The 19,090-nt window shown below is 36.0% G+C and overlaps 1 protein-coding gene across 4 annotated transcripts in view; it reads right to left on the bottom strand.

Annotated features, from left to right (window-relative positions):
- The window catches only part of HMCN1 (hemicentin 1), a gene marked incomplete at its 5' end in the record, with an annotated part of 518,370 nt that overhangs the window by 371,247 nt on the left and 128,033 nt on the right, over window positions 1-19,090 (bottom strand). For all 4 annotated transcript variants that reach the window (XR_014293546.1, XM_082615777.1, XM_082615778.1 and 1 more), the window contains one exon: window positions 18,805-18,927. Coding sequence is in view for 3 of the 4 variants with exons in the window: in XM_082615777.1 (XP_082471903.1) it covers window positions 18,805-18,927 (123 nt within the window). The remainder of the gene's footprint in view (window positions 1-18,804; window positions 18,928-19,090) is intronic.

A 19,090-nucleotide genomic window follows, 5' to 3' on the forward strand; every position in this document is an offset into this window, starting at 1 on the left:
ACAAATGAACATCCTAGAATGTTCAGAGCAGTACTATTTGTATTAGATCAAAATTGGACATTACCCAAATATATATCAACAATGGAATGGACAGATTGTGATATATTCATAAAACTGAACTCAACACATGAATGAGAATGAATGGTTTACAACTATGGGTAACAGTGTGGCTGAGTCTCACAAATAACAATGTGGAACAAAAGAATCCAGACATTAAAGTGTGCATGCTGTATGACTGCATTTATGTAAAAGACAGAATGTGCCAAACTAATCTGTTTTTCGAGGCCAGGATATAAGGGTACCCCTTGTAACTGGAAGGTGGCCTGAAGAGGGTTTCTGGGGTCCTGGTAATGTATTGCCTCTCAATCTGGGTGTTGGTTACCTAGGATGTGTTGAGGTTGTGAAAATGTATTAAGCTGCAGGTTTATGTGTACTTTTCTGCATGTATATAATACTTCAGTGAAGAGTTTATAATAAAAGAAAAATTAACAATGATTCACAAAAGCCCTTTTCTAACCAAGCACATGCTTTTATTTATTAAGTTTAATTTAACTGAAATAAAGTTTCACTAATTAATTTCAAGAAATCCAACTATACACATAAAACTAAAGGGTATTCACGAGAAGAAAAAAAGATTTCCATGGTAAAAATTTACAATAACACTAGATAACACATCAGATACATGGGAAAACAATAAATAAAATATACACTGATTTTTCAACTCTTAAAATACCATAAATTATAAGATGCACCGCTATGTTATGTGCCAATTAGAAAGGTAAAACACTTGTAATCAATCTGTGACATGCCACTGATTATAAAATAAATTCCATTAAAAACATATTAAGTTTTTTTAAGTGTCTCTTATAATGGATAAGAAGTGTACCATAAACAAATAGTAATAACTGTGGGTACTCAAACTAGGAAAGGCTCCACATGGCAGGTATCCTCTGGGAAGGGGTTATCTATTAAGTGGGACAAAAAAAAAATGGTCTTTGCAGGGTAGAAAGGAAAGAAGTTAAGAGCTGGAAGGTGAGGTTATTCCAGGTTAAGGAAGCCTTAGAAGAAGAAGTGCAGAGGCAGCAAAGTACCCAACAGTGTGTGGAGGTAGAGAAGAGATAGCCTAATTAGAGTAGGGAATGGAGTATTAGGAAATATCTGGAGATATATTTGGATGGCAAGGTGAGGCCAGATTATAGTAGGTTGGAATTCCAACATAAACTGTTTGGATACCATTCAATTGGCAGTAACTGTCGGTTTTTACAGCAGTGACCAGATGTGATTAAAGTGGTAATTGAGGAAGCTTATCTTACTGGATTGGATGGGGGAAACTAGAAGTAGAGGAAGAAGAAATTATTGCAGTAATACAGGTGTGAAGTGACACATGGACTAGAGTGCTGACATTAGAAAATGCATTAAACAAAAATTTCCACAGTGTATCTTTATGATGCATTCCATATGTAAAATTAAGTTTGATGTTGTAGTAAGTACAACTTCCTAAAAGTAAACTACATGCTTTTCTTTTTTATAATACATTTGACTTATGATTAGAAATTTGAACATGAGTTTGATTTATATTTTGTGCAAGTAAAAGAGATGAATAAAAGAGTTATAATGAGAAATAAATATTCCCAACCTTCTCAAAGGAGATTCATTCAAGCTTCATCTTTCTAAGACCTGAAATTTCTAAACACCTAACTAAACAAACTATTGGGTATTTACCTACTTAACTACGTATGTTGGATGCTTACTGCATTTAGATCATGAATGACTACTAGCTATTTAATAAGTGCATAACTGGATTTCTCTTTCTCACTCTCTCTCTCTCTCTCTCTCCATCTCGATCCCTTTTTCTCCTCTAGCTACTTTTCTTCCAACAGAACATGCACAGCACAGGCTCTCAAGTGTTTATAATCCTTATACTAATATCAAGACTTAGAATGTTTAGTAAAGTTCTTTGCTCAATGAAACAGGGCAAAATCTGTGTGGTCTTCTTCACTGAGTTATGCAAATAATGATTTGCATAACTGTCTTTAGATAGGATCTTAGGTACACAATAAGCATTTGGGCACTTTTTTAACTTAAAAAGGTAATTTCCAATTGGTGAATCATTATAGAATAACTACAAAACTGTCAAGAGAATACTTTTAGATTAAATTTGGTGTAATCATTCACTTCAGCCATAATGCTATGAAAAGGACAGTATTACCAACACAGCAAGAGAGACAAGTGGAATCAATTTTTCTCTTAGAAGTTTTATGGATTGCAGGGTAGAAGACTGGCTGTTGCCCCTCCTTTACTCAGAGTAGATATAATTAAAGGGGATAATGTGTCTGGAATTGGGAAGTAGAATTTCATACCTACTCATTCAAAATCTTCTGATTCATCTAGTTATAGGCATGTATTTGTGTTTATAAATCTTAATAACAGAGCAATAGGAGCAAAGCCTATAACTTAAGAGACCTAATTGAAAGGACAGAATATAGGAACACAGTCCTTTACTGTAGTGACATGTAGTATAATCATGCTGGCAATTTAGAAAAAAAGAAATACTTTGGTCACAACTTCAAAGTAAAAAGGTAGTTTTTAACATAGCTAATGATAAAAGACTTACTATTTACCTATGGAACATCATAATTTCAGAAAGGATGGAATCAGATTATCTAGTTGTCTGCTTCAATTACATCTCAAACGATCAAGAGAGATGGTGGTAAATGTTGCTTAATGATTTTTAAAAACTGTATAATCGTGGTCTCTATGTCTGCATGCATTTTTCAAAGTAAACTATGGTTATTCTCCTTCTTCCTTGTATGAATTTGTTGAGATATTATCTATCCTTTTCTCTATGTTCTCTATATACTTACGAAGTCACTTAGTAATGTAACTACATTCTTAAGAATAATGAATATTTTCTAATATACTGAATTTATAACTCCTTCAGTAACTTTTGCTTCTCTGGAATTCCTCAAGTTTTTCACAGTTCTTCTGATGAACAAGGATTACTATCAGACAAAATATAAAATATAGGCTTATTCAAGGATGGCATTTTTCCATTGATTATTATAAACCATTCCTTAAGATTTACTAGTGTATATTACTTAACCATTAATGCTGAACTTTACAACATTTTAAAATTTTAGGTTTTCTGTCATTTATAAATCGCCTATTTTACCACTTAATATGTAGTAGTTTGCATCTGCCTCAGCAAAATCAATATTGTTGAATCTTTTAAAACAACAAATGCCATTTTTTGCAAAATGACCATTATACAACATGATGAAGTAAAACAGCTTTATCTGATTCTGAGGTATCATGCCCTTTGCAGTTTCCTCCATTTGGTCTCCATAAGCCTTCTATAAAAAATTCTCTGCAAAGTAGTATGTGCTTTCTAAAGCCAATACAATGTTTTATTGATTCACTTAGTAACCTGTTTCAGACACTTTCAAATCAATTTTGTTTCATCAGGGAGTACCAAGCTAGAAATTACCCTCCCCAAAACAACTAAAGCTACTAGACAATAGAGAGAATAACTTTTTAGAAAACATAATCCAACAATAGCAAAGGATTATGATTCTTAAAAGATGAGAACTGAGAGAAGCCTAGGATTACTAGCTGGAGGCAATTTCTGCCCTGAAAATGAAATTGAATTGAGGACACAGAGATCTGAGTTTGGAGAGGCTGAAGCAACTAGAATTTTAAGAAAAGAATTCTAGAGAAGAGAGAGTTTTGAAAACAAAAAGGTCCAGATATTTGCATAGGAGGCCTCTTGAGTCTCGTCTGAGTAACAATCTGTGCATGCCTGGGTAAACCACATGAGGACAAGACAGAACCACTTCTCACAAAAGAAAATTTTCTTGGGATAAGTAAGATAAAAATTCCTAGAGATCACAGAGGACCAGTAATTATGTGAGTTCTTTTTTGCCAGAGCAGAGAGACCTTGTTGAATTCATGGTGAAATCAGTACAGACAATAGAAGGGGCATCCCTTATATGTAGGACTAAATTACCCCTAGAATAATGGCATTTTTTACTCACTCTATTAGAGCTTAAATGCAAGCCTCAAGGATCAACCTAATTCATAAGCAACTCAACTCCCTGTCATATAAAGTCCAATAATCCTTAAATGAAAACAACAATATCCAACACTTAATGATATAAAATTAACAATGTCTAGCCTATAGTCCAAAGTCACTAGACATACAAAGAAGCAGGAAAACATAAACCATAACTGGTCAACTGAAACAGACCCAGAAATGACAGAAATCATAAAACTAGCACACAATGATGTTAAAACAGAAGCTACAAATATACTCCATATGCTGAAGGATACAAAGGAAAACATGAACATAATGAGAAGAGAAATGAAAAATATAAACAAGAACTAAATGAAACTTCTAAAAAATGAAAAATACAATATCTGAAATGAAAAATACACTATATGTGATTAACAAAGGATTAGACACTGTAGAAGTAAAGAGAACCTAAAGAAATAGCAGTAGAATCTTTTCAAAATGAAACACAGAGAGAAAAACTATTAAATAATACAAACAAAACTTCAGTATTCTGTGGGTTAATATCAAATGGTCTAAAATATATGTAATTGAAGTCCCAAAAGGAGAACAAGAACAGAAAAGTATATATAAAGATATAGTGGTCAAAACGTTTCCAAATTTGATAAAAAACTGTGTATCCACAGATCCAAAAGGTTCAACAAAACACAAGCAAGATAAACACCAAAAGAACTACATAAATAAACTGATGAAAACAGGTGATAAAGAGAAAATATTAGCAACCAGAGAAAGGGGAACATTACCTACAGAGAAAGAAACCTAAGCATGACTGCAGACTTCTCAGCAAAAACTAAGCAAGTTAGTGTTAGACAGAAAAAAGCAGTCAACTTAGAATTCCATATACAGTAAAAATAGCAAAGGCAAAAATAACACTTCTCTGTAGAAAGAAAGAGAAAGAAATAAATGAAGGAAGGAAGGAAGGAAGGAAGAAAGAAAGAAAGAAAAGAAAGAAAGAAAGAAAGAAAGAAAGAAAAGCTGAGATAATTTGTCACCAGCAAACCTGTAGCACAAGAAATATTAAGGGAAGTACTTTGGGCACTAGGAAAAAAAATACCTGGTTGAAACGTGGACCTACTCAAAGTAATAAAGAGAGCCAAAGATGACATATCTAAAGGTCATTATAAAACACTATTTTTAAAACTTATTTAAAAGATAATTAGCAATTTAAAACATTGTACATTAGTAGCAATATATTATGGGTTTCATTAAATATGCAGAAAAAATTAATGACAAAAATAGCTCAATAGATGAAAGGAGAGAAATGAAAATACACTATTGTAAACATTATTTTTATAATATGTGAATAATATTACTGAAGGTATATTGTGATAAGTTAAAGTTGATATTAAACATTAAATCAACCACTAAAAATATAAAACGTTGAGCTGTAGTTAATAAGCCAACAGTGGAAGTTAAAGGAGCAATAAAAATATGTTCAATTAATGCAAAGGAAAACAGAAAAAAAGGTTTTAATGTAGCAAAGAACACATGGAACAAAAACAAAAACAGATAATGAGCTGATATATATAAGCCCATGCATATTGATAATTATATTAAACATGTATGGTCCAAATACTCCAGTTTTTAAAAAGGGAGTATTACTCATGATACAAAAAGCAAGATGCAATCATTTGCTGTCTACAAGAAACACACTTTAAATATGAAGACACTGGTAGATGAAGTGCAAAAGAATGACAAAAAAGATTTATCATATAAACATTAAACATAAGAAAACTAAAATTGTTTTATTAAAATAAGAAAAACTAGATTTCAGAATAAAAAACATCTCCAGAAATAAAAGAGAGTTCAACATGATACAGGGTCAACTCATCAAGAACACATAACAATTCTATATAGATATGCACCCAATAACAGAGCCTCAAAATACATGAAGCAAGACCTAACATAACTTAGAAGACAAATATACAATTAGATTTTAGCATTTCTCTTTTGATAACTGACAGAACAAGTGGACACAAAATCAGTAAATATATAAATTTGAAAAACACTACCAAACAATTGAACATAATTGACATTTATAGAACACTCAACCTAACAACAGAAAAATACACAATCTCAAGTGCAAAGATCCAAGTATGGATATTTGAAAGTTAAACAAGATACTACCCTGGAAATCATGGATCAAAGAAGAAGGCACAAAAGAAATTAGAAAATGTTTTAAATAGTACAAATGAAAACACAATAGATTATAATTCCTGGGGAGTCACTAAAACAGTGCTTTCAGAAACATTATAGCATTAAATCCTTACCTTAAAAAATTTTTAAAAAGGTCTCAAAGTAAAATAATGATCTAGGTTCCCAGACTGATCAGACAAAAGCTGCTTTAACCAAAATAAACACTGGAAGCACCCAACAGTCTGACAACAGAGAAATGGATAAATTGTGGTCTATTCATGAAATAGAATGCACTAAATAAAAAAGAATGAACTAATGTTACACACAAAAGCATAGATGAATCTAAAAAAACATTAAATCAAGTGAAAAAACTAGACACAAAAGTTTCCACCTACATGAAATTTTAGAGAAGACTAAGCCAATCAGGTGACAGAAAGCAAATCAGTGGTTGACAGGCTGAAAGGCAAAGAACAAAATTGACTGGGATGGGGCATAAGGGAAGTTTTAAGGGTGATGGAAATGTTCTATAACATGATTGTGGTGGTGGTTACACAAGTGTATAAATTTGCCAAAATTCAACAAAAGGTACCCTAAATATGGTTGCACTTTAGTTTATGCAAACTCTACCTCAGTAATATTGGCTAAAACATATTATGTGAATATACAGCATGTATAGAAATATGGTTAGTGTCATAAGAATGCAAAGATATATATATGTTATAAGCATGCTTTGTGTTCATATGGGGTAAAGTAGTAAATATATATGCATATATATGTATATAACTGTATGTGTGTATACTGTGATTCATTCTCTAATTCATTGTTCAGAAAGCATGTGACTGAAGTTCACAGTAGGATAAGATGCTCAAAGTGTTTAAGACAAAACCCCTGCCCTCAGGGGCTCACCATCTGGCACCATAATAGAGATGAGAGAAACAGGAGAGTATGAGGAAAGGAAAGATTAATTCAAGTGAGCCCAGGGATTCAAAAGGCAGCTACAGAGAAAGAGAACTCAACTTTTTGTCATCTTTATAAATGGTCTCCCTCATCAACTATAAAACATACAGTTTTTTAGCCCTTGATTTTTGCCAAATATGAGCACAAATTTTCTTTTGATAACCACTGAAGAGTTGACATTATAAATAACTATTCCTTGTAGTTGAAGACTCAAGCTGATGCTAGCATTGACATAGACATCAGAGAAAAAAAAACATTCATAAAATAAACATCATTTGATATTTCAATCTCCAAAGCTAAATGTTATTTTTACCATTCTTTATATTCTAATTTCTGAAGTGGGAAGAAGTGGCTTCCAGACTTGTGGTTTTCCATGAATGAATCCCAAATAATTTCAGTTTTAGTGGCAATTGACAACCGTATGAATGCTCCTCAATTTTTTTTTTTTTAAACAGCCTTATTTGTCAAATCAAGCCTTATGCAGAAAAAACACAGGAAACAGGTAAAGGCACAACTGTTCCAGTAGAAACTAGAGTACAGTCCACTGCAGAGCCTCCAAGATCTACCCCAAACAAGCTCCAAGAAGCACAGTTTGCTATATGAGAAAAGAATCTAAAAAACAGTGGATATGGGCTTCCCTGGTGGCGCAGTGGTTGAGAGTCCGCCTGCCGATGCAGGGGACGCGGGTTCGTGCGCCGGTCCGGGAAGACCCCACATGCCGCGGAGCGGCTGGGCCCGTGAGCTATGGCCGCTGAGCCTGCACGTCCAGAGCCTGTGCTCCTTAACGGGAGAGGCCACAACAGAGAGAGGCCCACGTACCGCAAAAAAAAAAAAAAAACAGTGGATATATGTATATGTATAACTGATTCACTTTGCGGTACAGCAGAAAGTAACACAGCATTGTAAATTAACTATACTCCAATAAAAATTTTTAAAAATAAAATATAATAAAAGTTTTAAAAATATGATACAAGATTTAAGTTTTTTCACAGATGGCCTTTATCAATTGTGAAAGTTTCTTCTATTTCTAATTTGCTGAGTTATCATGAATATATGTTGAATCTTATCAAATGCTTTTTTTAAATGTATTGAGATGATCATATGTTTTCTACTTTTTATTCTGTTATTATGATGAGCTACACTGATTTTTTTTAATGTTAAGTCAATCTGGCATTTCTGGGATAAATCACACGTAATCATAATGTGGTACCGTACCGTTTCATATATTGCTGGATTCATTTTACTACAATTTGTTAAGATATTTTTGTCTATGTCACAGAAAATGTTTCTTTGTAATTTTCCTTTCTCGTAATGTTTTTGCCTTGTTTTGATATCACAGTAATTCTGATTTTATTAAATGAATTAGGATATCTCCCTTTTCTACTATTTTCTGCAAAGAAAAAAAAGAAGCACAGTTTAAAACTTCTTTGCTGCATAATCATAGAATAAAATTATAATGAAAAACAACTCATTCATTTATTTGATACAGGCACAAAAACATTATTTGCTTATTATTCTTTCAGGTAGGGAATAATAAGCTGTGGATGCCCCATTAGAGTTTATTCAATGAAGGGAGGCTCACAGAGTCTCTCCACGTGGGAGTCAGCTTTGCTTCATTCCACAACTGCAAAAATCAATGTACACTTGGAAAGTCTTCTATGGTCAACAGAGCTAGCCAAGCATGTTTATGTGCCCTTTAAAATAACACTTAAATACTTATAGTCTAAAGAAAAAATAAGTTTAAACCTCTATAAGTTATTCAGTCTGACAAACCTTCAAATATGTAATGAGAGGTTTTCCATTAGGGTCCTAGTCTTTTCTACATCTGTTTAGGCTAGAAATTTCTAAAAGAACAGTTCTTTTTTGAAATTCTGAACTTCAACTTCCAGGCCCCAGCTAAAAGAGGGAGTATAGGGAATGAGTGAAATGAACAAATACTATAAAACTTATCCAAATATTTTCGAAGCTGCAAAAGTATTCAGGGTAAGTTTGGAAAAATTACAAATTGGTTTTTATTTCATAAAAACTGACTATTTCTATTGTGTTTACTTTGGAAACCTCTTCTGTAAATGAGCTTTTTTCTGTTTGATATTGCACCCTGAATTCATAAATGATATTTGTCTAAATCCAAGTACTGAGTATTGTCTTATAATACATTTCTAATAAAAAATGAAGAACATTGCAAAAAAAAAAGCAAAAACAAAAACCAAAAATCCAGGAAGCCAGGATCAGAATACCTATTCTTGTGATAATTCTTCTACTACAAAATAATGGAAATTCAAGACAAGTTATTTATTTCCTAAAGAAGATATGAAAGTGAATTAAATTCATTAGCAATCAAATTGGTCTTTTTGTCTGATATTTCCCTATCTGTAATTTTCTTAAATATATTGTGTAAGACAGTATTATGTCGTTAAAAAGAGTAAAGTGTTAGGTATTACCGATGACTTTCTCCACCACAACAGACTATGCTAATGTAGATATTGCTACAAAAAGTTCACCTTTGTCATATATCAATTACCTCATATAAAGTAAATCCATGTAACAAATTCTAACAGCACTATGATACCTCTGCATATTTACTTTTTTAACGCTATACTCTTTAGCGTTGGTTACCCTATCAGGAAAATAGAGAAGCCCAAAGCAGAGAGAAAAGTATATTCACTGGCAAGAACAATCTGAACAACTGAATCTGTGATGTACAAAGAAAACAACATCAACTGATGGACAGGTTGACTCAGAAGAATTAAGGAAGGGTTCAGAAGGGCTTCTGAAGGGTGGCAGAATATGGTACCTCCACATATGCTTCTTTGGCACAGGATTATTTTGAGAAACAGCAGACACAGAAGAGGCTCTGAAAACAGAGTAGAGGCTACCCTTTTATAAGGGAAATTTACATTTATAAAGGAAATCTCCATTTGTAAGGGTGTCTCCCTCTCCGTATCAGGAATACAAGGATGACTCCAAGTCACAAGAGAATCCTCTGACTTAAATCTGCATAACAAACTTTACCTTTGTTAACCTTGCTTTTCCTGGTCACCTGCCCAAAACTGCCTCACCAGCCTTTCCTTGACTTATCCTGAAAATAGTATTTAGGCCTGAGTTCTAAGCCATCTTGGAGAGCAACTAATTTTTCCCCTGGGTATCTCCCATGTGTACCTAAGGTATACATGTTAATAAACTTCAATTTGTTTTTCTCTTGTTAAATTGTCTTTTGTTACAAGGTTCAGCTGAGGCATAGAAGGGTAGAGGAAAATTTATGTTTTCCTCTCCTCACCTCCAAGATCCCACTGAAGTAAGTTCCAGGCTCTTGGAAGAAAGGAATAATAGAGAGAGCCCTGGACACTAAGTCATAGTACCTGGGTTCGACATCATACTCTGACTTAGAATCAGCATCCCTGCTTACATGAGATGTGACTAAATTTAGATACAGGTTCTCCCTGTGTGCAGTGAAACTCTTAACCAAACAATTCCTTTCTTCTTCAATTTTCTATAGCATAGAGTAGAAGACCTGAGATTTTATGGAAATGTGGAAATCACTGGGGATTTCTTCTACTCCAAATCTCAGTGTAATTCCACCATCTTAATTCTTCATTCATTCAGTCAACAGGCATTTTAATATCTGTTGATATTAAGTTTCTGCTAGTTTACTATACGCTTGGCACTCTGGCAGGCAGCAGAAATATAAAAACAAAAGCAGTTCTTGCTCATGTGAAGCTTATAGCCTATTACAGTAGATACACTGTTATAATAATACAACATGATGATACAATAAGAGAGGGACAAAGGACAGGCACCTAGCCCAAATTTGGGGATTCAGGGAGGTCCACTGAGGGAAATCACTTCTAACATGAGATTGAAGGATGAATGGGAATTAGCCAGGTTAAGGGAGGATGAGGGATTGGTGGTTATGGGTACAGAGTCTGGAAAGTTTTCTGGGAGGAAAGAACAGCCCATCCAAAGTCTCAGATGACAAAACAAAAGGCATCAGAGAAACTAAAACAAGTATATTCTCTAATCAAAACAGTATGGTACTGGCACAAAAACAGACACATAGATCAATGGAAAAGAACAGAGAGCCCAGAAATAAACCCACACACTTATGGTAAATTAATATAAAATGGATAAACGACAGTCTCTTCAATAAGTGGTGCTGGGAAAACTGGACAGCTACATGTAAAAGAATCAAATTAGAACATTCTCTAACACCATATACAAAAATAAACTCAAAATGGATTAAAGACCTAAATGTAAGACTGTAAACAATAAAACTCCTAGAGGAAAACATAGGCAGAACAATCTTTGACAAAAATCGTAGCAATATTTATTTGGATCTGTCTCCTAAAGAAAAGGAAATAAAAGCAAAAATAACCAAATGGGACCTAATTAAACTTAAAAGCTTTTGCACTGCAAAGGAAACCATCAACAAAACAAAAAGACAACCTACTGAAAAGGAGAAAATATTGCAAATGATATGACCGAAAAGGAATTAGTATCCAACATACATAAACAGCTCACACAACTGAACATCAAAAAAACCCAATTAAAAAATGGCCAGAAGATCTGAATAGACATTTTTCCAAAGAGGAAATGTAGATGGCCAACAGGCACGTGAAAAGATGCTCAACAACGCTTATCATCAGAGAAATGCAAATCAAAATCACAGTGAGATATCACCTCACACCTGTCAGAATGGCTATCATCAAAAAGAACACAAATAACAAATGTTGGCAAGGATGTGGAGAAAAAGGAACCCTCGTACACTGTTGGTGGGAATGTAAATTGGTGCAGCCACTGTGGAAATGAGATGGAGGCTTTTCAAAAAACTAAAAATAAAACTACCATATGACGCAGCAATTCCACTCCTGGGTATATATCTGAAAAAAGCAAAGACACTAATTCAAAAAGATACATACACCCCAATGTTCATAGCAGCATTATTTACAATTGCCAAGATATGGAAGCAAACTAAGTGTCCATCAATAAATAAATGGATAAAGAAAATGTGGTGTGGAGAGCACAGGGAGAGGACTGGGGCTGGCGGCGAGAACTCAGCCTGAAGGGGGCTAATGTGCCACAGCTAGCCGGGAGGGAGTCCGGGAAAACTCTGGAGCTGCCGAAGAGGCAAGAGACTTTTTCTTCCCTCTTGGTTTCCTGGTGCGCGAGGAGAGGGGATTAAGAGCGCTGCTTAAAGGGGCTCCACGGACGGGCGCGAGTCGCGACTGAAAGAGCGGAGCCCAGAGACGGGCGTGGGACGCTGGGGCTGCTGCTGCCGCCGCCAAGAAGCCTGTGTGCGAGCGCAGGTCACTGCCCACACCGCCCTTCCGGGAGCCTGTGCAGCCCGCCACTGCCGGGGTCCCGGGATCCAGGGGCGGCTTCCCTGGGAGAACGCACGGCGCGCCTCGGGCTGGTGCAACGTCACGCCGACTTTTGCCGCTGCAGGCTCGCCCCGCACTCCATGCCCCTCCCTCCCACCCGGCCTGAGTGAGCCAGAGTCCCCGAAGAGGCTGCTCCTTTAACCCTGTCCTGCCTGAGCGAAGAACAGACGCCCTCCGGCGACCTACACGCAGAGGCGGGGCCAAATCCAAAGCTGAGACCCAGGAGCTGTGAGAACAAAGAAGAGAAAGGGAAACCTCTCCCAGCAGCCTCAGAAGCAGCGGATTAAAGCTCCACAATCAACTTGATGTACCCTGCATCTGTGGAATACATGAATAGACAACACATCATCCCAAATTGAGGAGCCCGGAGTCAGTGCTGTGCCTCTGAGGTGGGAGAGCCAACTTCAGGACACTGGTCCACAAGAGACCTCCCAGCTCCACATAATATCAAACGGCAAAAATCTTCCAGAGATCTCCATCTCAACACCAGCACCCAGCTTCACTCAACGACCAGCAAGCTACAGTGCTGGACACCCTAAGCCAAACAACTAGCAAGACAGGAACACAACGCCACCCATTAGCAGAGAGGTGGCCTAAACTCATAAAAAGTCTGCAGACACCCCAAAACACACCACCAGACGTGGACCTGCCCACCAGAAAGACAAGATCCAGCCTCATCCACCAGAACACAGGCACTAGTCCCCTCCACCAGGAAGCCTACACAACCCACTAAACCAACCTTAGCCACTGGGGACAGACACCAAAAACAACGGGAACTACGAACCTGCAGCCTGCAAAAAGGAGACCCCAAACACAGTAACATAAGCAAAATGAGAAGACAGAAAAACACACAGCAGGAGAAGGAGCAAGATAAAAACCCACCAGACCTAACAAATGAAGAGGTAATAGGCACTCTACCTGAAAAAGAATTCAGAATAATGATGGTAAAGATGATCCAAGATTCTATTTCCCAGATCCAAAATCTTGGAAATAGAATAGACAAAATGCAAGAAACAGTTAACAAGGACCTAGAAGAACTAAAGATGAATCAAGCATCGATTAAAAACACAATACATGAAATAAAAAATACTCTAGATGGGATCAATAGCAGAATAACTGAGGCAGAAGAACGGATAAGTGAGGTGGAAGATAAAATAGTGGAAATAACTGCTGCAGAGCAAAATAAAGAAAAAAGAATGAAAAGAACAGAGGACAGTCTCAGAGACCTCTGGGACAACATTAAACGCACCAACATTCGAATTATAGGGGTTCCAGAAGAAGAAGAGAAAAAGAAAGGGACTGAGAAAATATTTGAAGAGATTATAGTTGAAAACTTCCCTAATATGGGAAAGGAAATAGTTAATCAAGTCCAGGAGGCACAGAGAGTCCCATACAGAATAAATCCAAGGAGAAATACGCCAAGACACATATTAATCAAACTGTCAAAAATTAAACACAAAGAAATCATATTAAAAGCAGCAAGGGAAAAACAACAAATAACACACAAGGGAATCCCCATCAGGATAACAGCTGATCTCTCAGCAGAAACTCTACAAGTCAGAAGGGAGTGGCAGGACATAATTAAAGTGATGAAGGAAAAAAACCTGCAACCAAGATTACTCTACCCAGCAAGGATCTCATTCAGATTTGATGGAGAAATTAAAACGTTTACAGACAAGCAAAAGCTGAGAGAGTTCAGCACCACCAAACCAGCTTTACAACAAATGCTAAAGGAACTTCTCTAGGCAAGAAACACAACAGAAGTAAAAGACCTACAATAACGAACCCAAAACAATTAAGAAAACGGGAACAGGAACATACATATCGATAATTACCTTAAATGTAAATGGACTAAATGCTCCCACCAAAAGATACAGATTGGCTGAATGGATACAAAAACAAGACCCATATATACGCTGTCTACAAGAGACCCACTTCAGACCTAGAGACACATACAGACTGAAAGTAAGGGGATGGAAAAAGATATTCCATGCAAATGGAAACCAAAAGAAAGCAGGAGTAGCAATTCTCATATCAGACAAAATAGACTTTAAATTAAAGACTACTAGAAGAGACAAAGAAGGACACTACATAATGATCAAGGGATCAATCCAAGAAGAAGATATAACAATTGTAAATATTTACGCACCCAACATAGGAGCACCTCAATACATAAGGCAAATACTAACAGCCATAAAAGGAGAAATCGACAGTAACACACTCATAGTAGGGGACTTTAACACCCCACTTTCACCAATGGACAGATCATCCAAAATGAAAATAAATAAGGAAACACAAGCTTTAAATGATACATTAAACAAGATGGACTTAATTGATATTTATAGGACATTCCATCCAAAAACAACAGAATACACATTTTTCTCAAGTGCTCATGGAACATTCTCCAGGATAGATCATATCTTGGGTCACAAATCAAGCCTTGGTAAATTTAAGAAAATTGAAATTGTATCAAGTATCTTTTCCGACCACAATGCTATGAGACTAGATATCAATTACAGGAAAAGATCTGTAAAAAATACAAACACATGGAGGCTAAACAATACACTACTTAATAACGAAGTGATCACTGAAGAAATCAAAGAGGAAATTAAAAAATACCTAGAAACAAATGACAACGGAGACACGACGACCCAAAACCTATGGGATGCAGCAAAAGCAGTTCTAAGAGGGAAGTTTATAGCAATACAATCCCACCTTAAGAAACAGGAAACATCTCGAATAAACAACCTAACCTTGCACCTAAAGCAATTAGAGAAAGAAGAACAAAAACATCCCAAAGTTAGCAGAAGGAAAGAAATCATAAAAATCAGATCAGAAATAAATGTAAAAGAAATGAAGGAAACGATAGCAAAGATCAATAAAACTAAAAGCTGGTTCTTTGAGAAGATAAACAAAATTGATAAACCATTAGCCAGACTCATCAAGAAAAAAAGGGAGAAGACTCAAATCAATAGAATTAGAAATGAAAAAGGAGAAGTAACAACTGACACTGCAGAAATACAAAAGATCATGAGAGATTACTATAAGCAACTCTATGCCAATAAAATGGACAACCTGGAAGAAATGGACAAATTCTGAGAAATGCACAACCTGCCAAGACTGAATCAGGAAGAAATAGAAAATATGAACAGACCAATCACAAGCACTGAAATTGAAACTGTGATAAAAAATCTTCCAACAAACAAAAGCCCAGGACCAGATGGCTTCACAGGCGAATTCTATCAAGCATTTAGAGAAGAGCTAACACCTATCCTTCTCAAACTCTTCCAAAATATAGCAGAGGGAGGAACACTCCCAAACTCATTCTACAAGGCCACCATCACCTTGATACCAAAACCAGACAAGAATGTCACAAAGAAAGAAAACTACAGGCCAATATCACTGATGAACATAGATGCAAAAATCCTCAACAAAATACTAGCAAACAGAATCCAACAGCACATTAAAAGGATCATACACCATGATCAAGTGGGGTTTATTCCAGGAATGCAAGGATTCTTCAATATATGCAAATCAATCAACGTGATACACCATATTAACAACTTGAAGGAGAAAAACCATATGATCATCTCAATAGATGCAGAGAAAGCTTCTGACAAAATTCAACACCCATTTATGATAAAAACCCTGCAGAAAGTAGGCATAGAGAGAACTTTCCTCAACATAATAAAGGCCACATATGACAAACCCACAGCCAGCATCGTCCTCAGTGGTGAAAAACTGAAACCATTTCCACTAAGATCAGGAACAAGACAAGGTTGCCCACTCTCACCACTCTTATTCAACATAGTTTTGGAAGTTTTAGCCACAGCAATCAGAGAAGAAAAGGAAATAAAAGGAATCCAAATTGGAAAAGAAGAAGTAAAGCTGTCACTGTTTGCAGATGACATGATACTATACATAGAGAATCCTAAAGATGCTACCAGAAAACTACTAGAGTTAATCAATGAATTTGGTCAAGTTGCAGGATACAAAATTAATGCACAGAAATCTCTGGCATTCCTATATACTAATGATGAAAAATCTGAAAGTGAAATCAAGGAAACACTCCCATTTACCATTGCAACAAAAAGAATAAAATATCTAGGAATAAACCTACCTAAGGAGACAAAAGACCTGTATGCAGAAAATTATAAGACACTGATGAAAGAAATTAAAGATGATACAAATAGATGGAGAGATGTACCATGTTCTTGGATTGGAAGAATCAACATTGTGAAAATGACTCTACTACCCAAAGCAATCTACAGATTCAATGCAATCCCTATCAAACTACCACTGGCATTTTTCACAGAACTAGAACAAAAAATTTCACAATTTGTATGGAAACACAAAAGACCCCGAATAGCCAAAGCAATCTTGAGAACGAAAAATGGAGCTGGAGGCATCAGGCTCCCTGACTTCAGACTATACTACAAAGCTACAGTAATCAAGACAGTATGGTACTGGCACAAAAACAGAAAGATAGATCAATGGAACAGGATAGAAAGCCCAGAGTTAAACCCACGGACATATGGTCACCTTATCTTTGATAAAGGAGGCAGGAATGTACAGTGGAGAAAGGACAGTCTCTTCAATAAGTGGTGCTGGGAAAACTGGACAGGGACATGTAAAAGTATGAGATTAGATCACTCCCTAACACCATACACAAAAATAAGCTCAAAATGGATTAAAGACCTAAATGTAAGGCCAGACACTATCAAACTCTTAGAGGAAAACATAGGCAGAACACTCTATGACATAAATCACAGCAAGATCCTTTTTGACCCACCTCCTAGAGAAATGGAAATAAAGACAAAAATGAACACATGGGACCTAATGAAACTTCAAAGCTTTTGCACAGCAAAGGAAACCATAAACAAGACCAAAAGACAACCCTCAGAATGGGAGAAAATATTTGCAAATGAAGCAACTGACAAAGGATTAATCTCCAAAATTTATAAGCAGCTCATGCAGCTCAATAACAAAAAAACAAACAACCCAATCCAAAAATGGGCAGAAGACCTAAGTAGACATTTCTCCACAGAAGATATACAGACTGCCAACAAACACATGAAAGGATGCTCAACATCTTTACTCATTAGAGAAATGCAAATCAAAACTACAATGAGATATCATCTCACACCAGTCAGAATGGCCATCATCAAAAAATCTAGAAACAATAAATGCTGGAGAGGGTGTGGAAAAAAGGGAACACTCTTGCACTGCTGGTGGGAATGTGAATTGGTACAGCCGCTATGGAGAACGGTATGGAGGTTCCTTAAAAAACTACAAATAGAACTACCATATGACCCAGCAATCCCACTACTGGGCATATACCCTGAGAAAACCAGAATTCAAAAAGAGACGTGTACCAAAATGTTCATAGCATCCCTATTTACAATAGCCCAGAGATGGAAACAACCTCAGTGTCCATCATCGGATGAATGGATAAAGAAGATGTGGCACATATATACAATGGAATATTACTCAGCCATAAAAAGAAATGAAATTGAGCTATTTGTAATGAGGTGGATAGACCCAGAGTCTGTCATACAGAGTGAAGTAAGTCAGAAAGAGAAAGACAAATACTGTATGCTAACACATATATATGGAATTTAAGAAAAAAAAATGTCATGAAGAACCTAGGGGTAAGACAGGAATAAAGACACAGACCTACTCGAGAATGGACTTGAGGATATGGGGAGGGGGAAGGGTAAGCTGTGACAAAGTGAAAGAGCGGCATGGACATATATACACTACCAAACGTAAGGTAGATAGCTAGTGGGAAGCAGCCGCATAGCACAGGGAGATCAGCTCGGTGCTTTGTGACCGCCTGGAGGGGTGGGATAGGGAGGGTGGGAGGGAGACGCAAAAGGGAGGGGATATGGAAACATATGTATATGTATAACTGATTAAATTTGTTATAAAAAAAAAAAGTAAAAAAAAAAAAAGAAATACAAACTTACCTTACTAAACAACAACAACTACAAAAATTTTCAAGCTCCACTAAATGAATTTTAAATAAATGTATGCTTAAATCTAAATAATTTATCAGTATAGCATAATACAGTCTAGAAATTAATACCAGATAAATCTATGTTTCTCCACATTGTTTTAATGACTTTATTGACCTGTGGGGAATGGGGGAAAATGTTTCTTTGTTTGAATTGTTTTTGAAATCAAAACTGACACAATTAGGTTTGCCTAACTGATGCTGGTAAGGTAGCTGGTAATAAAGTAGACCCACTTTGTTAAACTGACCTCATTAACTTGTTTTTTGTCCAGATGGAACACTTGACCAGAACTTGTAGAGGCAATTTCTTCATAGACTCTATATCCAATATGGCCCCTGTCATCACAATCTCCAGTGAGCACAAATACCACCTATGATTTTTGAAAAAAGAAGATAGTTTAAAGGGTTTTCAGAAATCAATATATATTTATTGAGCACTTACTATGTATTAACATACTACCAGGCAAGTGGAAGATATATAGATATAGATGTGCATTCTACTGGTTCTAAGCCTGAACTCAAGAGGTCTTGGGT

This window comes from Mesoplodon mirus (genome assembly GCF_964341445.2).
Source record: "Mesoplodon mirus genome assembly, chromosome: 3".
Classification (NCBI taxonomy): Eukaryota; Metazoa; Chordata; class Mammalia; order Artiodactyla; family Ziphiidae; genus Mesoplodon; species Mesoplodon mirus.